General features: G+C 37.8%; 1 protein-coding gene across 1 annotated transcript; it reads left to right on the top strand.

Annotated features, from left to right (window-relative positions):
- Positions 1-2,688: 2,688 nt before the first annotated feature.
- LOC114255970 (Ribosomal protein L12 family protein) lies at positions 2,689-11,869 on the top strand. Its single transcript, XM_028195515.2, has 2 exons — positions 2,689-3,633; positions 11,379-11,869. Exon 1 carries the CDS (start codon positions 2,997-2,999, stop codon positions 3,630-3,632), a length of 636 nt encoding a protein of 211 aa, XP_028051316.1. The 5' UTR covers positions 2,689-2,996; the 3' UTR covers position 3,633; positions 11,379-11,869.
- Positions 11,870-12,396: the final 527 nt, after the last annotated feature.

Here is a 12,396-nt window from a genome sequence, read left to right as displayed (position 1 = left end):
AAAGCAAGCATCTCGACAATGGTATCTTAAATTTCATGAAGTTCTTACCAAATTTGATTTTAAAGATAATGTGGTTGATCAATATGTCTACCTTAAAATCGGTAGGAGCAATATTTGTATTATAGTTTTGTATGTTGATGATATATTGCTTGCTAGCAATAATTTGGGAATGATACATGAGACAAAAAAATTCCTTACGAGAAATTTTGAAATGAAAGATCTTGGTGAAGCCTCTTTTGTCATTGGGATAGAAATTCACCGAGATAGGTCTTGTGGTATTTTAGGATTGTCCCAAAGGGCCTATATCGAAAAGGTTCAACATGCAGAACTGTTCAAGTAGTGTTGCCCCTATAGTTAAGGGTGATAAATTTAGTGAATTTCAGCGTCCCAAAAATAATTTAGAAATGGAACAAATGAAAGAAATTCCTTATGCCTCTGCAGTTGGGAGCATTATGTATGCTCAAGTTTGTACATGTCCTGACATAGCATTTGTAGTTGATATGCTTGGTCGATACCAAAGCAATCCTGGACTTGATCATTGGAAAGCAGTTAAGAAAGTGTTGCGATATTTATTATTTACAAGGCACTAAGGATTACATACTCACGTATCAAAGAACAGACAGCCTTGAAGTCGTTGGTTATTCAGATGCTGATTATGCTGGATGTAAACACACTTGAAGTCTACTTCTGGGTACATTTTTATGCTTGCTGATGGACCAATTTCATGGAAGAATCATAAGCACTCTCTGATAGCCTTTTCCACTATGGAGGCAGAGTTCATAGCATGTTATGAAGCCACATGTCATGCAGTATGGCTAAAGAATTTCATATCTGGATTACAACTTGTCGATTCAATTTCGAAGCCTTACAGATTTACTATGATAATGATGCTGTTGTGCGGTTTTCCAATAATAACAAAACTTCAGGAGGATCAAAGCATATTGATATCAAGTATCTAATTGTTAAAGAAAGAGTTCTGAATCAGATTGTTTCCATTTCTCATATTGGTACTACACTCATGTTAGCAGATCCTTTTACTAAAGGTCTTACACCTAAGCTCTTTCAAGAACATGTTGCGCACATAGGCTTAGTAGAAAGTTTATTATGTTTAGACTTGAAATGAGTGTATTATGTTCGTGATAAATGTTATGTTATAATCATCTTCTATTAGAAATGATTATGTTTGCTGTTTTCATTCTTCATACTTGTGCACAATTTAGAAGAAAATGTAAACAACGTGACTGTTATAAATGAATTAGCATTAATCACCATTATGTTGCTAACGTCATCTCTGTGATTTAAGATTCACTTATTTATGTTGATGGAAAATATTAACACTATAACCATTGTACAGTCTTGATCAAAGTGTAAATCATTGACTACAATGATTTGGTGCTAATAATTTCATTGAACATAATCTAATGGTGATGGTGCAATCTTCTAATAGGAGAACGTTGGCCATATTATGATAATCTAGTGACGTAATATAATCATGTAAGCCAAGTGGGAGATTGTAAGAATTTTTTCTAAATATGACTTAATGTGGCTTATGCATGATTATACTAGATTCATTTCATTAAGAAATATACATGTACATCAATTAGATAGTGCCTAATCATTAATGAATGCACCTATATATACAATGTATAGAAGACTAATGGAGATAATGTTAATGCATTGAATGTGATAGATTCATTATGAATGAATCTTAGAGATGCATTATGTATCTATTATGAATATGTAAGATACATTAATCTATCTAATGAATTCATTAATATAGAAGATACATTATGTATCATGAATGTATAAGATATATTAATTTATTTAATGAAGTTCATTGAATGAATGAATTCTTTGATGGGAAGAATACTAGTATAAATAGTGTAAGGTCCCAAACTATACTCTCCATCAAAAAAAAAAAAAAGCTCAAGTTGTCACCACAAGAAGGCTTCCATCGCCTAGAGAGAGAGAAGTGGTTTGAAGATCTTAGACAAGTAAAGAACTTGAAGATCAAGGTCTTCCATTCAAGGTTTCTCTTTCTTAAAAGAAGATTTCATACTATCATGGATTAAGGTATGTATTCACTTATTTTATATAGTAGAAACTCATATAGCTTTCATGTATAGAATTGAATCCTTAATGGTTATTAGTTTATGTTAAGCAAAGTTTTCTTTCAACGAATTCTCAAATTATATTTCCACAATTCTGCAGAAAAATCTGTGTGGGGCACGTTTTTCAATTTTTTTTTTTCAAATTTAGCCTAACCGGTCGTCTGGCCGGTTGACCGGAACAGTGTATTTTTTTTTTTTTACAATTGACATATGTTAATTTTTATATATTTGAAAAAAATATTTTTCGAATTTTTAAAATTTTTTTACGTGCTTTAATAGAATTTTGAGTTGTATGCTTGGTTATGAATTATAAGTTTTTGTATCAAATATCATATGTCACATCAAAATTTTTTCGCTCAATTCAAAACTCTTTTACCAAATAAATTTTCTACATTCAAATCATAATTTCAAAACTCACAAACTCAAAATACAACTCATACTTTCAAATCATATTTAAGACTACTTTAAAAAGATAATTATAATCAAATTTTTATGAGAGAAAAAAGTAAATTATAATCCACTTCCCAAAAGATCCCTTAAAAAATTCTATCAGATGCAACCTATTATTTTTCTTCTGAATTTCTAAAGTTATTGGGTGCCTAATGGGTGTCTCACTCTTACAGATTCAACTGCAGGCGATAAGTTACGTCTATAAAACCTCTGTGCCTGTGCATTGAACTAAAACCCAGCCAGCGCAGGGGTTTTACATACTTTCTTCGTCTTCTACTTCTTCTTCTTCTTCGTTGCTGAACACAGTCAATCATTGATCACAGCTACGAATGGCAAATCACTGACTTTGTAGCAAGCTCAGACTCTCCCCATCATACACTATGCTAGTATCAGCTTTCTAGGTTTTCAATCAAGCACTTAAAAAAAAAAAAAAAAATGAGGTATTCTCGAATCATTTCTCAATCTCTTTCACGCCATTGCACAATCACATCTCAGAACCCTAGATTTTTACCCAAGAATTCACACTTAACAACTTCTTCTACAAACTTTCCCGTGAACCCTTATTTTGCCCGCTCGAGGATTCAATCGTGGAATGATTTGAATTTTGCTCGGGATTACACATCGTCCGCGCAAGAATCGAAGACGGGTCCTCCGGAGAGAGTATCGGCGATTGTGGATGAGATCTCTGGACTTACTTTGCTCGAAGTGGCCGATTTGACGGAGCTTTTGAGGAAGAAATTGGACATAAATGAGATGCCGGTGATGGTGGTGATGATGCCGGGGATGGGGTTCGGCATGAAAGCGGCGGTGAAGGGCGGTGGTGGGGCCAAGGGGGAGGAGAAGAAGGCAGAGAAGACCGCGTTTGATTTGAAGCTCGAAGGAGGGTATGATGCTGGGGCCAAGATTAAGATTATTAAGGAGGTTAGGGCGTGTACTGATTTGGGGTTGAAGGAAGCAAAAGATTTGGTGGAGAAGGCGCCTACCCTTTTGAAGAAGGGGGTAACCAAGGAGGATGCGGAAAAGATTATCGAAAAGATGAAGGAGGTTGGCGCCAAAGTTACAATGGAGTGAGGTAATGAAGTTATTCTCTTTTATGATGTAGTTTCTGTCTTTTGTTTAATGGATTGAATTCAAATCTATAGCATCCAATTTTATTGGGAAAGTCCTGTTTTTTATTGTTTTTATTATGCAATGGGGTGTACTATTTTGTTTTATCAATCTGATTTTAGTGCTATTCTCAATGCATTGTGTTAATGGTATCAAATATAATGGCAAGTCATAAACTAATAATTGGCTGCCTTCCTTTTTTTGTGTATATGTTTTAAGTGTAATTTATATGACTAATTTTGGGTAATGGCTTTGTATGTGGACCCTCTTGAGATGTTGCTATGATGGTTATGCTCCCTAATGTCATTCGAAGAGCCTTACCAAGATCAGGGCATCGCTAGTGTCTTTACTTTTCTACAATGTTTGGCAGTACTTTGAAATATTGATGAATACATATCCTAATATCTTTTCTTGATTTGGATGAAATATGTGCTTATGTGAAGATGAAACAGAAGAAAGGGGAAGTTGTATTAGTTGTACCTAATTAGTAGGACCTTCCTTGAGGCGAGTCTCTTAGTCAGGTTTTATGCTAGGATTATTGCTAAGGTTGATACAGGGATACATGAAAGTCAAGATTTGAACATTATCAGAATATTGTGGGTGAATGGAGGGATAGATGCCAAAAATTAATGGTTGCAAAGCTCATCAATTTAGTTTTGTTAGTGAGAGTGTTTTGCCTCGTGCCTTTGAATCAGAATCAGATCTGATCTGATACATATTGCTATGAATCTTAAAGAACTAGAATCATGTCAAACTTAAAAATTCTGATTCTTAATAGTTCCAAATTATTCGTTCTTTTGAATTTTGACACAATATTCTCCAAATATATGTTGGTTACACTTTTCCGGAATTAGTTGTGTTTTGTTTTTGATAACCGGGAACAATGTCCTAGGCAGGGTCCTTTGGGCCCCAGGAGCGTAAACCTAAGGATCAAGCAACACAATTGCATGATCCGGGAAAATGAGAGGAGCAGACAAGAGTCAGATTTAAGTTAGGCATGTAGGGAGCATACCCACTGACCAACTAGACTATCCCCTCAGGATAAAACTCAAGATAAAATTCTTACATACCTTGTCTGTGATATATGTAGATCTAAATAATCACAAACAAAAGAATGCTCATATTGTTGATTCATGGGCTTAGTTGATCCATCATTTGAATCATTTTTTGTACCGGTAGTGTTTTTGTATAGATACATTAGGTGTTTTCTTTCATTTCTTTTGTGTGCGGGTGGCATCCCCTTGGTTCTGTTATTAATACTTATCCAGGAAAAAAAAAAGAATGCTAATCTTTTCATCATTGATAACTAAAACCTAATACTAAAAAGTGGTAGAACTTAGATATGAATGAATCAAAACCACCAAAAAGTTGAAGGCAACATTTAGAGATAAGTATCCATTTTCCCTTTTATGGGGATATTTATGTATTTCTTTTTGTATGTCCAAAAGAAAAACCTCAAAATATTGATATTATGGGGGGTGTGTGTGTGTAAATGAATAAGGAGAGGGTGGACCAAGTTTGAAAAGCGTATTTTCTTTGTTATAGGCAATGGGAATTGGCTGAGATTTTAGGTAGATGTTGGGTATGGGGGTTTGCCTTTGAGGTCGAGTTAACCTGCTTCATTTGGGATTGTGGTTAGCAAGGAGTGATAGTTGATTGTATAGAGGGAGAAGGAGACATGGTGACCGGGAATGTGGTTTTTTGACTTGACTTAATTGGTAGCTAGGGATGATTAAGGAATCAAGAGCATTTGATGCAAGTGGGAGAGGATAAGATTAGGTGGATAGCTTCCAAGGTTGGAAAGTTTGAGTTGAAGCCATTTTATAGGAGGCTAATTGAGATTGACAGGAAATTTTCCTTGTAAGGGAATTTGGAGAGCCATAGGCTCTCACAGTCCTTTCTAAGTTTTGTTTTCTTTGCCTGGTGCCCTCTCGTTGGAGGATTCTGAGGTTGATAACTGTTGGAATATGTCCCATATCGCCTAGAGTTGCCCTATCTGTGTTGGTTATAAGGTTCCAGTTTTCCTCTCTTTAATAACTAGGTTTTAAGGAGAAGTGTGGGCTGAGCTTTTCAATTTGGTATCAGAACTTAGTTGGGCCTGTGATTGGTGTGCTGTTTGTCCGGCTACTGTATGTTGTGGTCCAGGAGGGTGTGTTGGAATGTGTCCCACATCACCTAGAATTGTCCTATCTGTGCTGGTTATAACGCTTCAGGTTTCCTCTCCTTGATACCTAGGTTTTAAGGAGAATTGTGGGCTGAGTTTTTCAATTATAACTTGCTTAAGAGAAAGAAAATCATCACTAATTGTTGTTGCTTGTGTAAATCAGTAGGGAAATTAGTGGTCATTCTATAGGAGGCTTATTGAGATGGACGTAGGATATTTTCCTTCTGAAGGGGTTTGAGAGCTAAAGTCCCTTCTAAGTATGCTTTATTTAAGTGGGAGGCATATCATGGAGAGGATTCTAATGATTGGTAATTTGATTTAGGGATAGAAATCATCCATGCCAACCCTTGCTTCACCACTGTTGGTACCGCATGTGTAAAGAAACAAGGGAGTTGGCGGAGCATATACTGGTTTACATTATCGGGTGGCTGAGGATATGTGTTCTTTCCTGTTGGACTCGCTTGGAGTGTCATGAGTGTTCCCTAGAACAGTGGTTGGCAAAATGCAATGCTGGAAAGGAGATGGGGTGAGCAAGACGAAGGGGAAGGTGTGGAATGCAGCTCCTTTGTGCTTGATGTGGTGTATGTGCAGGGAGAGGAATCATCATTTATTCCTTTGAGAGTGTAGAGGATTCTTTTGTTTGTATGGAAAACAAATCTTTGAGGTTTTTCATTTTTATTTTTTTCATTTGGTGTCAGGGAGGGCAGATCCTTTCCTTGATGGGTGTTTGGATTTTGTTGGCAATTTTATAAGTAGCACCAACTATATATATGGGGCTTGCTCTCTTATCTTTTTCCTCCGCCTTCCTCTCATAATTGACCCTTATCTTTTCTTTTCTACTATGCTTATCCATCCATCAATGACATCTAGTTGGGTGAGCGATAGTAGCTCCTGTTTAGTAATAGATCTACTTCTGCTGCTGCTAGTAGAATATAACACAAAAAAGCACGTAAGGATCTGGAATACTAAAATAAACTGATCAGGATCATATACAGCCCGGTATAACCAGAAAGGATAGTCGTGATGTCCCTACATGGCTTGCCAGCCTGATTAGTATGGAGCTGAAGGTGAGGGTTTCCAGCAAGCCCCTTTTTCTTCCTTTCCCTTTAAGTAAGGATTAGTATATATATATTACTAGTGGATAGCGGCAACTTTATATGTAGGAGATTCCAACCTGTTATTAAGTGTAAGTGGAGAATGCAGCTCTAAATGGTAGGGGTGATTTTCATTTTGTTGATGGTGGAGGAAACTTAAACCCTTGAAAGTGGTGACATGCTCTTTATTTATCTAAGCCGAGCTTTTCATCGTAGGTGTTTACTCAATAAATGGTGATCAGACAATCTTATGCTCTATTTGGTTCAATGAAATGGAATGGTCATTCCTTTAGCTTCCCTATTGACTGATCATTCTCTTATAATGGTAAATGATGATTGCATTTGCTATGTATCTACATTATATTTTTAAGTCAACCAAACATGGGAATAGACATTTTCATGGAATGATCATTCCATTCCATTTCATTCTAGTGAACCAAATACTACCTTAATACACTCCTCTATTTCATACATCTTGTTCTAATTCTATGCACCGCATCATCTTTGTTCTTTCTTTCTTTATGAAACTTTAGAGTCTATAGTATCTTTCTATAATTCTAAGTTAAAAGTTTACTCTTGTTTCGTTAAATAAAACCCTATAGTCCTCAAATAATATATACCAAGAAATATCCTATTGTATATTGTTAAAATCCACCTACTCTCCACCTACTTCACCCACTTAAACCTACTCCACTAAACCTAACCCACTACACCACTACCACCTCCACTTCACCTACTCCTTACCTACTACACACTCACCCTCTTCTATATATAGGAATCATGAATCATTGTAATATATAACATTACAACAATCAATAATACAATCATTTCTCTTTATACATTAAATTTCTTACATGGTATCAGAGCAATAGGTTAAAGATCTTGGTGTTCTTCGCCTTCCAGCGGGCGGCAACCTTGCCTTGACCGCCCGCCGGATCTCAACCAATTCAAACCTCCCAGAATGCTTTGCTGCTTCTTGCTTTTGACTGCTTTCGAGATTCTCTCCAGTGAGATGGAGCCTGTGAATCAACCTTCCTTCACGAACATCCTTTGGAGCTCACTATATTCAGCCAAAAAAAAAATCATTTGAATCTCCATATGAATCAGAGGAAAGGCCTCTGTAATGGGTGTTTGCTACCCATCACAGGTAAGAGCTATGGTTGTGTTAGTTGCCCTTTCTTCATCCACATGTCATGTGCCCAATTGCCTCAAGGTCTGAATCAGAGGTGGGCTTTGATCCGGTGAAGACGCCTTTGATCTTGTCCATCCACGAGGAGTTGTCGAGATGTGCGGTGGAGAAGATCCAGCGGTGCTGTGACTGTGTGCGGTGCTTTGACGCACATGAACACACCCAGAAATTACACCAGCTGCATGTGCTCTCTCTCTCTCTCTCTTCACTTTTGGAAGACAAACAAGACGACGCGAAAGCACGTTACGATCGCTGTATGTTATACCACGACGCCGCAGATGCTGTGGCGGAGGTTTCAGCACCTGGAGTCGCTGAAATTGAAGGGGAAGCCGAGAGAGGCGATGTTTAATCTGGTTCCGCTATGTGACTCCCTGGGTGGAAGAGATTTCGAGGTCGTTTAGTTACTTGAAGGCTCTTCACTTTCGCCGGATGATTGTGATGGACTCGGATCTTGAGCTCCTTGCTCATTCTCGTGGTCGAGCTTTACAATCGCTCAAGCTTGACAGATGCTCTGGATTTTCCACTGATGGTCTTCTTCATGTCGGACCGACATGAAGAAATTGTCGCTCTCTTGTCTCGGTGAAAATTAGTGAGTGTGAATTACTGGATCTTATTGGTTTCTTTAGTGCTGCAGCTGCATTAGAAGAGTTTTGTGGGGGTTCTTTTGGCTCTTTCTCTCTCCTCCTTTGTTGTGTGAGACTGATGATGGGTAGCACAGCAGAGATGCTCCACTACGATGGTGGTGTCTATTTTTTAAAAAAACATAATCATCTCATCCCACTCAAACCCATCAGGAAAGCGGCCCAGCTGTTGCACACTTCCACAAACAAATATAATATATTATATAAATATTATGTTAAATATTATATAATATAATATATTATATTTTGATAGCCAAAACCGGCCCACGGTATTAAAAAACCCCCATACACTCCAAACCCGCGGGAAAATCAAACTTGAATCTTCCTTTACAATGCACTACACCCTCTCTCTCCACTTTATCACATGGGCTTGTCCCCTCTCTCTCCTCCGTTTGATTTCAAAATTAATTATTTTTATTTATTTTCTTTAAATCATTTTTAATCTTTTTCAAATACCCAACTTTCTTTATTTTCTATCTATATATCTATCTCTTTTTATTATACTATATTACCCAAACACAACACTCTCTCGTTTTGATTTCCCATATATTCTTATTATTTCTTTCTTTTTTATTTTTATTTGTTCTTTCACTTTATTAACAAAAAAAAAAAAAAAAAAATAAAAATAAAAGAAGACGAACTGCACACCAAACTCATTTTCTTCATATCAGGGGATCAACCCCGATCATAATTTTACACCCAAAAAAAAAAAAAAAAAAAAAAAACAACAAACACACAACCAACCAAAACAACCACATCCACAGGCGGGATTTTTCTCTACTCTGCTGCCGGTCTCTTCTTCTTGCCTCCGTCCTGGGCGGCCCTTGACGGTGTTGCCTCCTTGTTTTCCACGCTGCTGAGCACGTTCACTCCCCCATACTCCTCCACTGCAGCATATGGCGGACCTCCAAATCGGAACATCACGGTGGCCTTCCGCTTCAGCTCCTTATTTTCCGCCTTTAGCACACTTATCTCTGCTCGCGCATCCTTATACATGCGTTGGAGTAGAGCCAGTTGGGCATTTAACTGCTGCACCTCATTTGTTCTACTCTGCAGCCGGTGCGACAAGTTTGTGACTGCCGTTATCGTCTCCACACAAGACTTCAAAGTATACTGATTGGCTTCAATGTCAGTTTGCACTGCCATTTTTTGCTCCATAGACCGCATAGGAAAGTTCAACGGAGCAAACCCTGGGGCGCTTGGTTGAGGTTCACTGGCCTCCGCACCAGTTATCTCTCTTGTTGACTCGTTAAGGTCTGGAAAAAGAGTGAGCAGACCACGGGAAGACGAAGCCATTTTCTGGACAACAGAGTGTTACAGAGTGTCTCTCTCAGAAATCTCTCTCAGAAAACAGAGTGTTACCGAGTATCTCTCTCAGAAATCTCTCTCGGAAAACGAAGAGTTTTTTCAGAGTTTTTCTAGCAGGTTTTTGTCTCTGCTTCCAAGCCTCAACCTCCGCTTCGGTTTATAAAGACCGTGACAAAGAGGCCGACACGCGTTCTGTCGATCACGTGCATCGCCGCGTGTCTGGCGCACCTTTTGATGGCACGCCTTTTGAAAACATGGGCACGCCTTTTGATGGCACGCCTTTTTATGGATTGGGCACGCCTTTTGATGGCACGCCTTTTGAAAGATTGGGCACACCTTTTGAGGGTGCGACTTTTTAAGGGTCCGACAAGACTCTGTAAACTGTCCCGACATTGATTCCGGTTAGCTCCTTTATGGGTCCGACAAGACTCTGTAAACTGTCCCGACATTGATTCCGGTTAGTTTCTACAAGGGTCCAGCAAGACTCCGTAAACTGTCACCACAACTGTCACAACATTGTCTGCTACAACGGTCCGACATGACCCCATAAACTGTCTTCTACATCGGTCTGACACCGCCATCCAGTGTCCTCTACACCGTTATGACACCACCATACAGTGTCCTCTACATGGTTATGACACCCCCATACAGTGTCTCTTATCCTCTTTTATTTTTATGTATTTTCTTGTTTTGTTACTCTCTCCAAACTCAAGTTGGTTAGTTCCTATCCCTCTTGAGTTTGCGGGGCTGTTAAAATCCACCTACTCTCCACCTACTTCACCCACTTAATCCTACTCCACTAAACCTAACCCACTACACCACTACCACCTCCACTTCACCTACTCCTTACCTACTACACACTCACCCTCTTCTATATATAGGAATCATGAATCATTGTAATATATAACATTACAACAATCAATAATACAATCATTTCTCTTTATACATTAAATTTCTTACATATATTTCTAGTATGTTCAACCATAATCAATGCAAAAAGATAATGGATTTAGTGGTGATCCTTGTTGCAAAATGTATGTCGTATCCTAGATTTATTATTCATAATCTAATTTTGATAGTAGATTCTCATGTCTGGTGTCAAAACAAACCAATATCACTCTTACACCTAATGTACTTAGGCTAGTTGAAGGTTCTTGTCTTGCATTTCGCTGGAGGGTTTTGGATGGACTCTTCTTGTACAATATTAAAGGAATTATATGCATGTTTACTGTGCTCAATTAAAAAAATCAAGGCATTTCTTTTTAGCTATGTCAGTATCTGATAATCTTTGTGTGTTTTTTTTTTCCTCTTCAGATTTCTTCATAGGAAATGCAAAAGGCCATATCAATTGTCAAACAAGAGCAGGAATAGGTGATGTGGCGCATCGGAGTTACTGATGGCAAGCATTGAAGATTTGTGCGATAATAACTATAATGCTTGAGGTTTTTTTTTTTCTTTTTTTTTTTGGTTTTGGGGGGGGGGGGGGGGTGATCAATGCTGCTTTTTGATGTTCCATTAACCTTTTCTTTTTTGGTTTTTGGTCTGACATTAACTTAGAAGAAGCACATTTAATCTCAAGGGATGTTTTATACATCACACGGTTCTGTCATGGAAATGATTTTCAATGATGGATTCATTTTGTTCAAAAAAGCATGCAATTGTGACTTGTCTACCTCATCACAAATGACTTTTCACCGTTTAACGTCCACAAGCTTCCTTCAAGAGGGGGAAATGTTATACAGAACAGGTTCCTGGTGTATGTTGTGATAAATTGATAATAAATGGAACTTCAGTGATGCAGTAAAGCTTGTTCCTATTTTGAGGTACCTTACAATTAAATGGACTCTATTGTGCCATTTCAATCTCTTATCATTCTCTTTCAGATATGGGGTTTTACATCAACCCTTTGACTAACTGAATTTGATCATGGCAGATTTTTGTGTACAGTTGTGTTTTTGGGCAATGTGGCATATGTTGTATTTTGGAGACTATTATCAAGAAATATTTACAGACTTTAACTGCCCCAAAAGGAGAACAAAAATCATTTTGAGCCAAGAACAGTGATTCCTCAATTAGAAGCTCGCAACCAGATGTTTCACAACAACCAGTTTGAACACCCTTTGTGTCCATTTACTGATTACCCTTTCTGTCCATTTTCTAAGTTTGACTCGCTATTGGAAGGCGGAATCACAACATCTGAAGTATGAAAAGAGGGAGAGTAAATAATATTTTGGAATTCTATACTTTTTAATTTTTAATTTTTAATCTTGGAAAAAACTATCCTTGTTGAAGTATGAAAATGACAAAGCTAGTAATTGCCCCATTTCAAAAG

The sequence above is a fragment of the Camellia sinensis genome, chromosome 1 (genome assembly GCF_055761805.1).
Source record: "Camellia sinensis isolate YWXY chromosome 1, ASM5576180v1, whole genome shotgun sequence".
In the NCBI taxonomy this organism is placed as follows: domain Eukaryota; kingdom Viridiplantae; phylum Streptophyta; class Magnoliopsida; order Ericales; family Theaceae; genus Camellia; species Camellia sinensis.
Note: the sequence above shows the minus strand (reverse complement) of the source record. Positions and strands in the feature narration are given on the sequence as shown.

Bases quoted from the DNA above. Each gene is read 5' to 3' on its own strand.
- LOC114255970 (XM_028195515.2), top strand. From the start codon at position 2,997: ATGAGGTATTCTCGAATCATTTCTCAATCTCTTTCACGCCATTGCACA.